The 15,864-nt window shown below is 44.3% G+C and overlaps 1 protein-coding gene across 13 annotated transcripts in view; it reads right to left on the bottom strand.

Annotated features, from left to right (window-relative positions):
- Positions 1 to 4,811: 4,811 nt before the first annotated feature.
- Positions 4,812 to 15,864, bottom strand: part of RAPGEF6 (Rap guanine nucleotide exchange factor 6) — a 122,627-nt gene continuing 111,574 nt past the window's right edge. For 10 of the 13 annotated variants that reach the window (XM_041481798.1, XM_041481796.1, XM_041481800.1 and 7 more), the window contains 3 exons: positions 14,512 to 15,023; positions 11,245 to 11,556; positions 4,812 to 9,470 (listed from right to left, as the gene is read on the bottom strand). In XM_041481798.1, coding sequence (XP_041337732.1) covers positions 9,445 to 9,470; positions 11,245 to 11,556; positions 14,512 to 15,023 — 850 coding nt within the window. In that variant the 3' untranslated portion in view covers positions 4,812 to 9,444. The remainder of the gene's footprint in view (positions 9,471 to 11,244; positions 11,557 to 14,511; positions 15,024 to 15,864) is intronic. The other 3 variants (XM_041481804.1, XM_041481806.1, XM_041481807.1) reach the window with 1 other exon arrangement.

Raw genomic sequence — 15,864 nt, 5'->3', positions numbered from 1 at the left:
CTGGCAGCATTGTTTAATTAAGCCAGGGCAGAGGCATGTCCCTGGTAATGGACACTGCCAAGGGAGCCCAGGTAAGGTCACAAGCTCACATCACACACCACATTTGCATGTCCTTGGTTACTTATTTGTTTTTCTTGATGTGAAACATCTCATTGAAAAAAACCACATGGCCTTGTTTAGAAGTCACACCTCCAATTACATTTAATTAGTACTGCTGTAAAATGGATGGTGACTTCTACTAAATTTAATTACATCCCTCTGCAGACAGTGAAGGCCAGTGGCAAAGGTATCTGCCAGGTTGGTTGATAAGAGGCACAGTCAGGGCAGCCACATGATGATGCAGGTGAGGGAAAGGAGCCCATGGGAGATGATAACCTGTGTAGGGAGCACAAAGTCTGCCCAGGCACCATAGCACAAATCTGCAGAGGCAAGAAGAGTTCTCAACATCCCTCCATGAGATAGCTGGGAAACCAACAGCAAATCCACCTGAACAGCACCCACGAGGAGCTGGGGGTGCTGCTGCTCCCCAAGCCCTCTGAAATCTTTTTTGCCTGCAGGAGCAGCCTGCATGGCACCTGCACAGCACCTCCCATGTAAAGCTCATAAAATTCTTCTTATTCTACCCTTTGCCATGGGCAGGGACACTTTCCACTATCCCTGGTTGCTCCAAGCCCCGTCCAACCTGGCTTTGGACACTTCCAGAGATGGGGCAGCCACAGCTGCTCTGGGCACCCTGTGCCACACTACCCTGGCAGGCAAGAATTCCTTCCTAATACCAGATCCTTCATTACTCCTTTGGTCCTCCAAGCAGAAGCCTACCACGAGACCCTCCACTTCACCAGCTTCACTGCCAACACTGAAAATAAAATGAGAGAAAGGAGAGGAGCCATCACATTGCAGCCAAGCATTAGTGCTGTATTTACTCAAAAATACAATACACTGAGGTGAAGACAAGGTGTGCTCCCAGTCCTGGGCAAGCAGCTCATAAAAGCCTCCACCAACCCCTGACATGCTGGAAGAATTTTTCCTAAGTAAAACACTGTCATCTTGCTGCAAGGGCCATCTCCCTCTGGAGCCGAGAGTTTTGCCAGCCCACTGAGTTCTGCTGCTCCAAACACCCTGTCCCCAGGATCATCACTCTGTGGAGTTGCTCAACCCAAGTTCATGTTTACATAAATGAGTTTGAATTTATAATAAACTTGATGGTGCCTAACTGATAGATATAAAAATAAGGCAGTTATGTAGCACTCTGCTCTGATCCTAAAACAGATGTTTGAGGATATAAAATTATGTTGTGAGCTTTGAAATTGCACATACAATTACAACCTTCATCTTTATTGCTCCTCCTAAGTGTTAAATGCAACTATATCTACATTGGAACTTTACTTATTGCCATACTTCTCCCTCTCTCCCAAACCAAGACTGACTTGCAGCACTGTGACACCAGTAATTATTCTCCTGCTCTGACAAATTCAGGGGAATGAATAGAAATCTTTGTGGAGCCCATTTAACATTCATCTTGTACAAACAACTTGGTTCTTCCTTCATTTCCAGAAGTGTTGGCTCTCTCAGACAAGTAAAAGTCTTCAGGGCAGTACCTTGGGGAAAGACATTGTGTTTTTCTGTTGATGGGTTGTGGGAATTCAGCACCAGGAGGCTGCAGCTCAGCACTGATGAGAGCCAGGGGCAGGTTAAATCAATATGGGTCTTCATCTCCTTCATTTTCTTTTTTTTTTTTTTTTTTTTAAGAATTCTTTTTATAGTTTGTGTTTTCAAGGTTTTTGTAGCAACAAGAGCTGCTTTACATACACCCCCCACCCCAAAATGTTATCCGTTCATGTCAACACGTGCCTCCAGGACCTGGATCTTCAGGAAAGATAAAAATACTGCAAATTCTGGGTCAAACCACAAGAGCTGATGCCACAGCCTGAAAGCACGTAGCACAAACACCACAGACTTGAAGTGCTCCTCCTGAATTGAGGTTGGATGATGAGAAATTTACTCCATCCTCAACAGTGCAGGAATTCAACCCAGAGGGAAGAATGGTGCAGGGACAGGTTTTAGTCCTCCTGGTACTCAAACATGGTCTGTCCAGAACATTTTACCCTCTTAATAAATGATGAGTGGCTGAAAGCACTGACTGACCCTGTCTGCAGAGCCCTCCTGGCAAGTCCCCAGGTGGTGGGGACACCTCAGGCTGTGACCCTGCTGATGCCAGTGCAGTTCTTGCCTTCTCCCTTATGGCAAAAATAAAGCATGTTTCCAGCAGGCAGCACCTGCTGAGCAAGAAATCTGTGGAGGGAGAGAGAATTCATCTCTCTTTTCATATTTACTTTGGAGGGACAATTCTCAGCTTCCCCATGAGCAAATAACACATGGCACTACTGCAGTCTAACAATAAATTGTTAACTCTTACCAATAAAATCAGATTGATACTGATTTTCCAGCAGAAAATCAGAAGAAGCCTTGGCTGAGTGCCCCCGGGAATACACTCAAGTTTAGGTCAGCAGCTATTTGATGCACTGAGTGCAGCTTCAGAAGCCCTCGGGCACAGGGAATGTGAAGCTCTGTCAAAGCAAAAAGCTTCCATCACTCCAACAGCACCAGGTCTAACCCAAATGCTTGGATATGGAACGTGAGGATGGGAAGTGATGCTGTACATCGTGTGCTGGGTTTCCACCACCTGGAAAGAGAAGGTGAAAAAGAGGCCCAAAGTCCAAGTAACTCTTTAAGTGGATTGCTCACTAATGATACTGCTTCTCCTCCATTTGATTTTACACAAGGATTTGCTGGCTGCAGTCAGACCATCCTGGCACTACACATCCCAACACAATCTGAGAGCTACTTGCTGCCTTCCCATCCTGTCCCACCAGCTGCTGATGCTTCTGCCACAGGAAGAAATGCTTCACAGCCTCCCTCTGGCACAGTGGATGGACAGCAGTGGAGAAAAGGACACGGCTTCCCCAAGGCAGGATAACTTACATGGATGAAAAGGGATCAACCAGGCACATGAAGGAGAAATCAGGACCAGGTACCAGACAGCCTTGAAAGTCCTAAATGCAAAGTGACCTGCTAAGACCCACATCCTCCTGCACCCCATGGTTCCACATTGTCCCTGCAGACATTGCCAAGGTGCCCAGGGCAGCCCACGGCTGGACAGCATCAAGTGAAGCCCAGAATGTCCCCAGTGCCACCTGTGCCACCTGCCAGGGTGCTGGGTACTGGCTGAGCATGGCAGTGACAGCGTGCAGAGCCCCTGCAAAGCCTGCACAAAACCAGAGGCAATGCTGGCCTCTTGTGGCAGCTCTAGTCCTTGTCCCTTCTCTAAATAGAACGGAGTTTTTCGAAGTTAAAAAAAAAAAAATTTAAAACAAATTTAGGAAAAAAAAAAAAAAAAAAAAGAAAGCAAGAAAATTAAAAACCTTACCACCTCCCAGAAAATGCTGGGATTCAAAGATTCCCGGGAACAAAAGCAGGCTGGTTTTGAACAGGGTTCTGAGAACAAGGTGAGGCTGGACAGGGCTGTGATCAGCCTGGCTGGTGGAAGGCATCCCCACACAGGCAGAGGGTTGGAACTGGGTGAGGGTTAAGGACCTTTCTGACCCAAACGATTCTGTGATTCCATGATCCTGTGACTCTAAAACTGAAAATTCCCACTGGAGTGAGTAAAATGGTGAAGATAAATCTCAACCCTTATCTGAGCAGCAGAGGTGCAGCCACATCCCCACGTACAGCGTAGGGAAATGGACTGCACAGGGAGGAAGGGAGGAAAATGCCACATGCACTGGTTAGCAAAGGACAAGAAGCTGCAGAAAGCAAAGAACCTATTACACAAATGTCCTGTCCCTGAAAAAAGAATGTCCTTTCCCATAAAGTTCCCTCATAGCTTAGCTTTTCTATTATCAGTACACCAATGGAGGCAAAATGCAGTCAGGAGTGGCCCTGCCACAGCTCCTACTCCCCTTGCCCATCCCACCCTCAGCACCACACTGGGGTGCCTGGGGGCCACAGGTCCTCTGCAAAAATAAGGGCAGGGAGAAGAAGTATTTCAGTATTTTCAGGGGAGAGGTTCCACGCTCGGTGCCAGCACACAGCTCCGTCTGTTGTGCTGCACGGGCGTCGCTCCGGGAGGCTCCACGCGCCTGCCAAGGCCGCAGGCCTCTCTGGGCTCTCTGAGCTGATCCCAAGGCAGCAGCCACAGGACCTGGGGAACAGGAAAAGATCCTGGAACTACAGAATGGTTTGGGTGGGAAAGGACCTTTCAAGGTCATCTAGTCCAGCCCCCCCACTGCTGCCATGGGCAGGGACTCCTTCCACTGTCCCAGGCTGCTCCAAGCCCTGTCCAGTCTTGCCTTGAACACTTCCAGGGATGGGGCAGCCACAGCTGCTCTGGGCACCCTGTGCCAGGGCCCCACCACCCTCACAGGCAAGAATTACTTCCTAAAATTGAAACCAATCCTGCCCTCCTTGCTCTCCAATCCATTCCCCCTTGTCCAGAGTCCCTCTCTAGCTCTCTTGGAGCCCTTTTAGACACGGAAAGGGGCTCTAAGGTCTCCACAGTTCCCTCTCTTCTTCAGTCTGACTAACTCCACTGAGCCCATTTTCACAGAAGGGCTGCTCCAGCCCTCTGAACATCACAGGTCTGTATTGTCCTCACTGCCCTCATTGTGAAAGACACAACAAAATCACACAGTGGTGGCTCCTCTTTGATCCCAGGATGAGCATCACTCCCACCAGGCTCTCCCCAGCTCTGTACCACCTCAGCTCCATCCTCCACTGCTGGCCAGAAAAGAGCTGCTGAAAACAATTAATACATGTTGATTGTTTATTGATTCCAACATATTAATAGATTGGATAATAAACAGTACTTTTAAACATTCTCTTAACCAAAAATATAACAAATATTTACAATCACTCAGTAAAAATACAAAAAGCATACAGAGGCACTGTCTTTCTAAAAGACATAAGTGTAAGAGGTATCAAAAAATAGGAGACAAACATTGCTTGTTACAGAATACTTTACAATCACTGACTTGTGCAGTACAATTGCTATTGGAATATCATTACATCTGTGCAGTTTTGCCAATATGCTCACATATTTAGAATTTAATTAATACCAAGCTAAACTGCATTCCAGGTATATCAGAAATTAAGATAAAACAATAAAAAGCACAACAGAAGCAAAAGCTGGGTTGGGAATTCAAGATAGATTACCCTCTATACAAGCATTCTAAAATATAATGTGTAAAGCTTTTCTAAAGAGAGAGTATCCCTTTTTTCTTTTCTTTTTGCAAAGGCAGTGGTAAGTTTATCCTTCAAAAATTCTGATGTTTTAAAAAAACTTAAATGACAGGGTTGTATTTCCACTGTTGCCTGCAGTAGAATTACTCAGGATGTGAGGAAATGTTCCTGAACACCCCTGACAGGGTGTTTGTTCACAGCCCCTGTGCAAGTGGCATCACTGTATGTTCAGCCCCTGGGACACTCTCTGCCTCTGGCAGGTGCAGACAGCGCCCAGCACACGCCATCCCAAGCAATGGGCTCTGACTCCCTTGCAGTGAAGCATCACTGGATCTGCTGAGCTGGAAGGGACCCATCAGGGTCATCAAGTCCTGCACCTGGCCCTGCTCAGCACCATTCCCAACAAACCCACCCTGTGGCTGAGAGCCTTGTCCGAACACTTCTTGAGCTCTGCAAGGCTGGTGCTGTCACCACTTCCCCAGGGAGCTGTTCTGGGTGAAAATGCTTTTCCTAATACCCAACCTAACCTCCCCTGACACAGCTGCAGGCCATTCCCTCTGACCTGTCACTGGTCATGAGAGTGGAGAGATCAGTGCTGCCCCTCAGGAGGATGGAGTAGATTGCAATGAGGTCTCTCTCCCCTCAGTCTCCTTTTCTCCAGGCTGAGCAGACCAAGTGCCCTCAGCCACTCATAAGGCACCACCCTTCCAGACCCTTCCCCACCCTTGTGGCCTCCTTTAGATGCTCTCCAATAGCTTCATGTCTTTTTCATATCATGGTGCCCAAAAATCACACACAGGACTCAAGGTGAGGCCACACCTACAAACTTATCTGAGTAAAGGCAAAAGGAAGGAGCCAGGAAAGCCCCACACTGCCCATTGTTGGCAAACTCTCAAAATTTGTCCACATTGCAAAAACATGAACTGCAAACATCCACAGCCATTGTATTTCCATTCTTCTGTGTACTTGGGAGATGAACCTGATGCTCAGAGGTTCAGTGATCTCATTCTCTCCTTTCTGCAACTGGAGAGACCAATTCAATTTTACCAAACTACACTGCTTTCTCAGGAATTATTTGGAAGTTTGAGATTTATAACAAAACACTGTGTGCTTAAATCACAGAAATCTGAAATGCATCTTTCACCAACAAGTCAGAAGCAAACAACGAGCAGGAAGTGAGCAAACCCAGGTATGGCAGTGGAAGAACATGACGTCAGGCATCTTAACTGCTTATCAGCATCAGAGCCCGAGCTAGAGGAAACTAGCAGAGGTACTGAGTCAGGGATCTGTGGTCCAGAAGACATCACTTCAACAAAGCAGTGTACAACAGGTACTAACCACCATATTGCTTCTGTCTGAATGACCAAAAAAAGGGATAATGTCTCTTCAAACCCACACCAGACACTCCACATTTGGCTATTGGCCCCAATCAATGTGATCGGTTGAGTTTAAAACAAACAAACAAACAAAAACCCCAGCAAGGAGCAGCAGAGAAGCCACACTGTGCGAGGCAGGAGTAGCAGGAGTAGCTCATCTGTCCATCATTTATGCATGATTTATGTACACCAGCTGTGTTGGCTATTAGGAAAATAGTATTAGTGAGACTTTCACTCATTCCATTTTCAGTGTCTGCCAAGTCCTGTGGAACAGACGGATGCTGCTGATGTGCAAACACCACCAAACACCATGTTTGGATAGGTGATTAATTCAGCTGCTCTTGCTGACTGCCAGGACACCCCAACCTGCTCCCCCACAGGGGATTCCCTGTATCCTCCAAGGCAGCACTATTGGGTTTTGGGGTAAAAGGAAGCCACTTTAGTAACCCCCATTCCCTCTATTTTGTTCAACAGGCTGGAATAAGCTGCAGCTCCCCCGCCCAGGGCCAAGGAACCGTATGGCTTCATTCACCTGGCACAACACAGATGATTTCTGATGGAACACAAAGCCTGCTGTTTCCATTTAGAAGTTAACAAGCAACTATAGCTGACAATGGGATGGCAGGACTTGGATTTACATCCCACAGGAATATCAGTTCCAGAGTTCTATTACCAATATTGCATGTGCTGAAAACACTCACTCTGCCCTGCATTGCTTTGACACATTAATCTTTAGTCATTAAGGCCTGTGCAGGTTCATGATAAGCATTAAGGCCTTGAGAAAGCAAAATGCATGTATTATGCCATACCTCAAGTGGATTTTAATGCATTTTTTCAACCATTTGCTTCTCTGATACTTGTGCCAAAAATTCATACAGCCAACCAGTGAGTTATAGATTAGGCATCCTCTTCCTCAGCATCACTGTTCATTTACACCTTCCCAATTCCAATGGTGACAGGTACATTCCAGGCAATGCTGAGCCTGGAACTGCTCTGAAGGCAGACACAGGCTGGGTCATTCTCATCCACCTGGCTGCATCAGCCCCTAGCTACTAAGGAGAAAGCACATCAAAGGCTTTGGGTTGTTTTTGGTACTTGTGGTATTTTCCAAAAATGTTGCATTCACCTTGCACCCCTGCACACATATAGGTAAAAAAAAAAAAAAAAACCAAAAAAAAAACTCTTAAAGCTCTCCACAACTATGGATATAGAAATCAGTTTTGAGGCACTGTAAAAATGACAAACATCATCTTTCTAGCTTAGGCTGTAAACATCACAACAAAGATTTACAATTAAATGTTTAAATACATATTCACACATTCATGTTTGATTTTAACACTAGAGTGGGGTGTCATGTATGGAAGGAAGGAAGGAAGGAAAGAAGGGAAGAAGGAAGGGAAAAAGGAGAAAGGAAAAGAACCTGCAAGCATTTCCAGTTCTACCCCTCTGCACTCTGGCTGGCTAAAAGTAAAATCAAAGAAGCAATTATTTTGACCATAATCGAAGTAGAGGATCATGGGTTAATACTGGCTGGCTGTAAGTCAAAACTCTCATTGACATCAACAACAACAGGATTTTTAATTAGAATTTTTTTTAAAATAGTTTGAGATTATCTGTATTTTCCAGATAAACACAACAGGGTTTTTTAACCCATCAAAAAATGCATTATGCTCTTCTATAAGCATGGTGTCATTTATTATTCAGTTTCACAAATTTTATTGTGAAATGTAGGTAATATCTAATTCTTTTATTATTTTTTTCAAAGATAACCTTTGCACCTAAACCCTGTGCAACTCTGGGAAAAGGCCAGGACATGTGAGACGATCTTAAAAACCACAACACACAGCTGGAGTTTTGAGTTTTAGAACATGCTTTGCATGTTGAACTCTGCAAGGCAAAACCTGGTTAAAACTTTTGGGAAAGCTTCAGATCTCCCCAAATGCTCCCCCCTTAAGCTACAGCTTCCACATTTCAAACATTCCTTAACAGGGGAGGAGAGCACCAACTGTTGCCTTAGTTGGCTGGCAGCTAAAACAATTTCTAAAATCCTTGGACAGGTTTCTGCTGTGTCCATGTGGGAGGGGAGCAGCAGGAGTGCTGCCTTGACAGACACTGCTCTGCAGGGCATTGGACTCTATTCATATTAAATCTAAACCCACTCTAAAATCTATAAATTTCTGCACCCGTTTCTACTTTTCTGTGTTTATTTTGAGAGCACAACAGTTGATGTGTAGCTAATTTACTGTCACATTGACTAAACATTTATATTAGCCAACCAGAGCACTCCCAACGCACGTAAAGGAAACTCCCATTAAAAAATATTAAATTAATAAATTATTTTCAGATATTTCAGCATGGACCTTTGCTTTTGCTGACATTTGACATTTTGATATAAGTTTGTTTTTTTTTTGAAGTTCATAAAATAACACTCTCAGACTTCTAACGGTCATGTAGAAAATAACAATGGAAACTACCAAAGGATTACATGGTATCATACAGAAAAATGCTCCCAAGTTTCAAGTGGTGGTGACAACTGGTCCTCCCCAACGCACGAAGCTCGGTCCATCTCTGGGTACCCACGCTGGTACCCAGCAGTCAGCACATTCCTTGAAGAGGATTTTCTATTTCATAGGCAGAAATAGCTTCTTGGGTGGTGGTGGCAGAGTGAAGGAAGGTGTGAAGAGGTGATCCAACCCGTTCCATCTCGTCTGGGACACAGGCAAGGTCTGAGGTCAGTAGCAGCAAGTTGTCAGCAGTCCTAACAGAACCATGAGACCTTCTCCCTCATCCTTTGTGTTGTGAGTGGTTCATATAAATAGCCCAAGGGTTAAACTGCTGATACTTGTTCATCTTCTGCAAAACAAGATAAAGAAATAAGCAGTTATTCCACCAGTCCCCACCTCAGGCACACAGGGCACAGACCAACACCCAGCGAGGTGGTAACAGTGAGTCTATGACAGCTTCAGCCCTGCAGCAGCAGCATGTTTTCACTGTCTTTATCATTGATCACTACACACTCCATGTCACCATTTACCAGATCCTCAGGCAATCACAGAATGGTGTGGGTTGGAAATAAAGCATCTCATTCCAACTCCATGCCATAGGCAGGAACACCATCCAGGCTGCTGTAAGCCCCATCCAGCCTGGACTTGTGCACTTCCAGGGATGGGGCAGCCACAGCTTCTGCACTCTGAGGTATGATGGTCATACGATAAAGACATATTGCAAAACAGAAAATCCTAAATCCTCCAAAAATTATCAGCATGCAGCTCCCAGTATGCCAAAAGCTATGGATTTGGGAAAAAAGCCAGCAAATTTCCATGCAGTGAGCATTTTATCCCAAATAAAATTAACCAAGCACTTCAAAAATAGTAAAATAGGTGCCCCTGAAAGTGTACAGTTAAATTTAGCTTAGAAAAAAATTGATTAAAAATGTTTGAAGCAATGACTTCCTTATTTTTATATCAAAAGCACAACAGAATTAATGCCAGGCAATTTTATGTTTACTGTAAGTTTGAACTGCAGTACTAATACATATGTTAACTACTGCTTACACATTTTAAAGGGCCAAGATATAATCATTTTGCACCAGAAATTGTTTTAATCTAAATACAGGCTCATTTTCAATCAGACTGGAATGGAAGGAAATGATCACAACCTTCTAATAAAAAAAGAGTTCACCAGCAAAAGGTACAGAAGATCACATCAGTGCACAGAAATTAAAAGCAAATCAGCAGATAAACAATTAAGAAGAAATTCTCCTGACCTGAAGTTAGCTTTGACACAATATAAGAGCAGTCTTTATTGGAAAATACTCTCCCATTCTGGTCACCCTACAAATGCCATGTTTGGCAGCACTGGCTGTTGCTTCAAACAAGATCATGAAAAATGAACTGGAAGAGCCACTGTCAGGCCAAGGTAGGCAGAGAACACAGGTTTCATCAAATGCACTCTCCAGAAGAACAGAAGTTCACTATTATTTTGTTCAATATTTTGAAACTCAATCTCCAAAAATATCTGCTGAGGCATAAGGCAGCTCAATGCCAGCACACCAGAATACAAATGAAGTAAGTTCACTCCACCAAATCCAAATCATTGATTTTAGACCATCACCCTGATGCCAGCCAAACCAGTGGGACACCAGTTAATAAGCCCAAAGAGGCTAGAGTTTTTCCACATGTAGCCTGTCAGTGTCCCATCACTGTTTAGGGGCGGACCAATTTTAAAGTAAAAAAAAAAAAAAAAACAACCAAAAACCAAAACCAAAATTTAAAAAAAAACCAATAAAAAAATCTACATGCTCTTAAGTGTCTCAGCTATTATTTAGGAGATCTTATATGCACATTTTTGCATATTTATTTATTTACATATACTTTTAGTTTGTTTGGTGCCAACATGCTTTTTCTAAGGGGAAGGCATTCTTCTTTGCTTTAAACGTGTATGTACATGCACACAGCTATGCATGACACACACAGCCACGCATGTGCACACAGCCACACCAACACAACTGTGTATTATTCAGAGATTAATCCGCTTTTAATCTCCAAGGGTGAGCCAAGAGAAAGCCCAGAACACTGCTGTGAAGTGCACCCTGCACAGCCCCCTCCCCAGCCAGGTGTTCACCTACCATCCTCTTCACTATCTGCGTCAGGCAGCTCTGCTAGCCTGGGGCTGGACGGCTGCCGGCCGTGCCACTGAGGCATCCTCGAGGAGACACAGGCCACCGCGTCGCTACCGAGAGCAGCTGGTGGAAGTCTAGAGAGGTCACTGTGCAGCATCTTTGACCTCTGCACTGCCACACTATAGTCTGGAGGTTTGAGGTGTGGGTGGTGGGGCGATCCTTCTTTAATGTCCGCTAAAGAAATCCCCATATATCCCGGAGGGGTGGGCGGTGGCTCCCTATACCTATCGTCCTTCTTAGGTGAGGTGACACAGTACACTGGGCACAAGAAATAAGCAATGGAAATGTTAAAGAAGAAAAAGAAAGGAAACAAAACGTTAAAAAATCATGAAATGTTACAATGGCAAAACAGAAACTGATAACAAAATGCAAATGCAGAAACACTGGTTATAACGACAGCAGCAGGTACTTATGCCTTCATTTCTATTTTCTATTTATTTTAAGAAGTCAGAGTAACAAGAGAATCCATGAACTCCTTAGGTGAGGTGTCAATTGAGTGGAAAGAGGGCTCTAAGCTTGTCTGCATTCAGACTGCAATTAACATCTTTTATCACAGTCCCTGCTCCTGTGGCCCTGCTGCACCAGGGGATGCTCTGCAGCTCTCCAGCAGGATGGAGAGGCAGCACAGCCAAGTCTGCTGCCACTCTTACAGGCTGGCAAACTGAAACAGAAGGAATTAAGGCAACCAGCCCAGAGTTACTTCACACAGCTTGCTGGTGTTTGACAGCAAGAACTGCTGGTTGACTTCCAACACCCATTTCATCACCCAGAAGAGGTCAGTTGCTTAACACAAATTCATTACAATAAAACATCACCATATCAACTGATGTGTATAAAGACATGAAAACATCCAGCTATGCCATAGGAAGAAAAAAACCAGGATCACTTAAAGTTGATCCTATGAGGCAGACTGTGTATTGAGCCTGCATTAATTATTTTACATTTTCACTGAGTGAAATATGGCTTATCACACCTATACTTTTGATTTTCTACTTTTTTCCCTTGGTTTTTGCTTTGTTTTCTTTTTTACCCTTATCTTAAACTATGTTCTCTGTTTACAAGTGAGAAAAAAACCAGGAACAGTTATTGGAACAGCCTTTGGAAGGGCTGCATTACAACTTGTGCAGTCATGAAAAGGATACAGTCAATATTATACATTTGCAATGTCCATGCCTCGTAATTCATCTTCTCCCTTCCTGCCCTGTTCAGCAGCAGTTCAAGTCACAGAGGCTCTCAACCCAAAATATAACTCTTTTAAGGTTGCCTCCCCTCCCTCCCACTCCAGGTCTGGGGCTTATGTGCATGTTAAATTGGGCTTTTTTCCATGGACATGCTGCAACAGGAGAATTTCAAAGCCAGGGTAATTTTTTTAATCTCTTAGTTAAGTGAATTTGCATTCTTCCTGTGGATCCATTTTAAACAGTGCATGTTCATTAGTTTCATTTAGTTCAGCAAATATAATAGTTTCTTCTCTTAGAAGAATGTGAAGGGATGAAAAATAAAGGAGTATTTCTTATTGTGTTGTAGTCTTGTGAGATTCCAGGTTTTGGTGTAAGGAAGACAACTGGTTCATGCTGGAACACAAGCTGGCCTCGGCTCATGCCTGGGCTGACAGTAAAACAACCAAAATCAAATTCAGTCAGTCTGGAGTTTAGCAGATACACGTGGATACAGGCAGAGATTTACACTATTTAATTACAGGGTTTATTTTCATTTAACTAGCACTGAATGAGGTCTCTGTGAAAAAGCAGGGGAAGTGAAGAGGATCTGCTCTTCCCTGGAGGGATGGGGAAGGGCTGGGTCCTCACCTTTAGTCTTGGTTGGATTTGCAGGAGGAATGACAAGGGTGGGTATGTTCTCCTTCAAAGGAGAAAGCTTCAGGCTCCCTGGAGCTGACCTTTAGTCTACTGTAGTAATGCAAGAATCATGTGTCCCTTTGTTAAGTTCCAATTCACAGTATTTTACAAACTGTGAAATAAAGTGAAGATATCTTTGGCACACTGTGTGATGATGAGCAGCTAATAGATTTGTGTTTGCAAACCTGTAATTACACCCACCCATATCAGAGCTTTCCCTGAGCAGACATACTCATGTCCAGCACTCTGTGAGTGCTCCTCACAGCTACATGGTGCAGAACGGGAAGAGAATTAAAAGGAAGGGCAAGTGCTGTCAGCAAAGACAGCATGTACTGAACAGTGAACCTGCCATCTCCTCATACAGCCCAGACACTCATGAACAGCTCTGAAACGCTGCAAGGGAAGAGCACTGAGCTCTTCTTCTGTACAGCAATGAATGTAGTTCTTCAAGGTACAGAAATGAGCTGGGAGCAAACTTTCTGCAAGGCTTCACCACGATTTCTTCTTCAAAGCCAAGGAGGAACACAATCCAAGACCTCCGCCCTACATGCAATGTTTATTCAGGCAATTACCTTTGATAACAAACCCCTCCAGCAATCCACTCAGTAATTAAACTACATTTCAGCTGCACCCTTGCCTCACAGTCTTAGAAAGCTCTGCATTCCATGTTTTATCTTGCTACTAACCCAGTTCCTTTAATTCTGGCTATTGAACTCACGAGGATGGGGGAAGAACATCTTGCTTGATAGAACTATGCATATTTCAAAGAACTTCTAAAATTTTTTCTCCTTTCATAAGTAGCCAAACTGCAGCTGTATAATCAAATAAATGGCATCTTAAAATAGCAAAGACAGGAAAAGAATCTGCTTTGCCCTTGAGCTTTCAGAGCCCAAAGCCCTGTGGATGAAAGGTGCCTCAGCTCCAGAGAGGCAGGTGAGCTCCACACTACTCTGCAGTCAAGCTCTTCCCTCTGGGCTCCTGGGAAGTCTGTATTATAAGGAGTATGGGATCACTGACTCTTGTCAGAAGGACATCTACGTTGATGAGTACACCTCCAAAATCATTCAAAAAAGCAAAACAGCATACTACAGAAAAGACCTGCCTGACATTTTCCTGAAGAGAGTTTTTCTGCAGACCCATGAAGTGATGGGGAAGTGCACTTGTTTATTATCTTGATATTCCTAATGCAAAAGAAGGTAGCTTGAAAACACACTGTGTAGTGCTCTGGTTACAACCACGTGTGAAGCTGAATTCAACATGCCAGGCAGCCCCAGACCTGCTGACATCATTCCTTAACAACTTAGCACGAAATGAAAAGCAGATGTAGCAGCTTCCATGAGCTGTTGGCTTGGCTTACCTATCAGGCCTTTTTCTGTACTCGAAGTAACAGTTTTGTAAGTCGTGTCAGCGCCTGGTTTAGAGTCCAAAGCCTCCGTCTGCTCCGCCGAGGAATTCTCCAGCCCCCTCCGCTTAATTGTGCCATAGTTTGTCTCGTAAGTGTCTGACAGGGAGCTGGAGGATGCCCAGCTCTGCCGAGACTGGTCGAGCTCCACGCTGGCTTTCGACTGCCTGCTGGCTTTGGAAAAGGCTTCGGAATACAAATAACCCTCCTCAGAGTAACAGTTTGTGGGTTCCACTTCAGCTATAGGTCCGTCCAGCTGGGTGTGACGGTAAGAACTGAGCAGATCCCAGCTCTTCTGGTTTGGGATATTCTGGAAATTGTCATGAGAACTACTTGAGCAGGAAGTCCAACTGCCCCGGCCGCTGTCTGCTGCCTCTACCATGATGTGCTCATGGGAGATCTCCTCGCTGCTCATGGAAGATGTGAATGCCATCCCTCTGATCAGAGCAGGCCTAGTGATGGACCAGCTACATTGGAAAACAACAGAAATTGGGAAATAAATGCTTGTAAGCTTTTACAATAAGAGCAATGTACTCAGAGCCAACTCCGGGTTTGTACCAGCTGGGCAGCAAGCTCAAGGCACAAGGGAGCACTGACAGGAGACACTCTTACTCCCAAATCATTATTGCACCCAGCAGCAAGGAAGTTATTCCCAAGGGAATAACAAGTTTGCAACATACATTTCCAGGCTGCACCCCAGATTCCTAAGTCTGGCCCACAGAAGCTCTTCTCTACCAGTCACAGAAACAGTGCCTGACAGAAAGCAGAGGAGCAAGTTACCTCTTCCATTAAGTCTGCTAACACCCTTTTCTTTACATTCAAAAACTAAAACAAAAATAAATATATAGAATAAAATCCAACCCCTTCACTGGCAGCAACAGTAACTTGTTCAGACAGAGTGGAACAAGCTGGATTTCAAGAACATCTGGAAATACTGGGCATAAGTAACGTCTGTGGGAACATTTGTGTTACTTACAGAGTAACATTGGAGGGGCAGATTCTGAAAAGCAAAGTCCAAAATTTCTTTTTTAAATAAATGTCTTCTGAAAGCTCTAATTGCTCTAAATGCACAGTAAAGGGGGAAAAAATAAAGCTAGGTTTGTGTGAATTTGGAATACATGAAGACAGGATTGCCAGACATTATTCAAGTCTCCCAACTATTTCTGGGTGTGTTAACAAATGCATGGGCAGCACAACATTAAAATTCAACACTCTCCCTCAGCAGTTTACTGACAAGTTGTGAAATCAAGGAAGGTTTCTTAGGTATATGCAAGCAAGGGGTTTTATTTCCTTCCTTTTCTATTTTGT

This window comes from Pyrgilauda ruficollis, unplaced genomic scaffold (assembly GCF_017590135.1).
Source record: "Pyrgilauda ruficollis isolate IOZ18807 unplaced genomic scaffold, ASM1759013v1 scaffold57, whole genome shotgun sequence".
Taxonomy (NCBI): domain Eukaryota; kingdom Metazoa; phylum Chordata; class Aves; order Passeriformes; family Passeridae; genus Pyrgilauda; species Pyrgilauda ruficollis.
The sequence above is the reverse complement of the archived record's forward strand: the minus strand, read 5'-3'. Positions and strand labels throughout refer to the sequence as shown.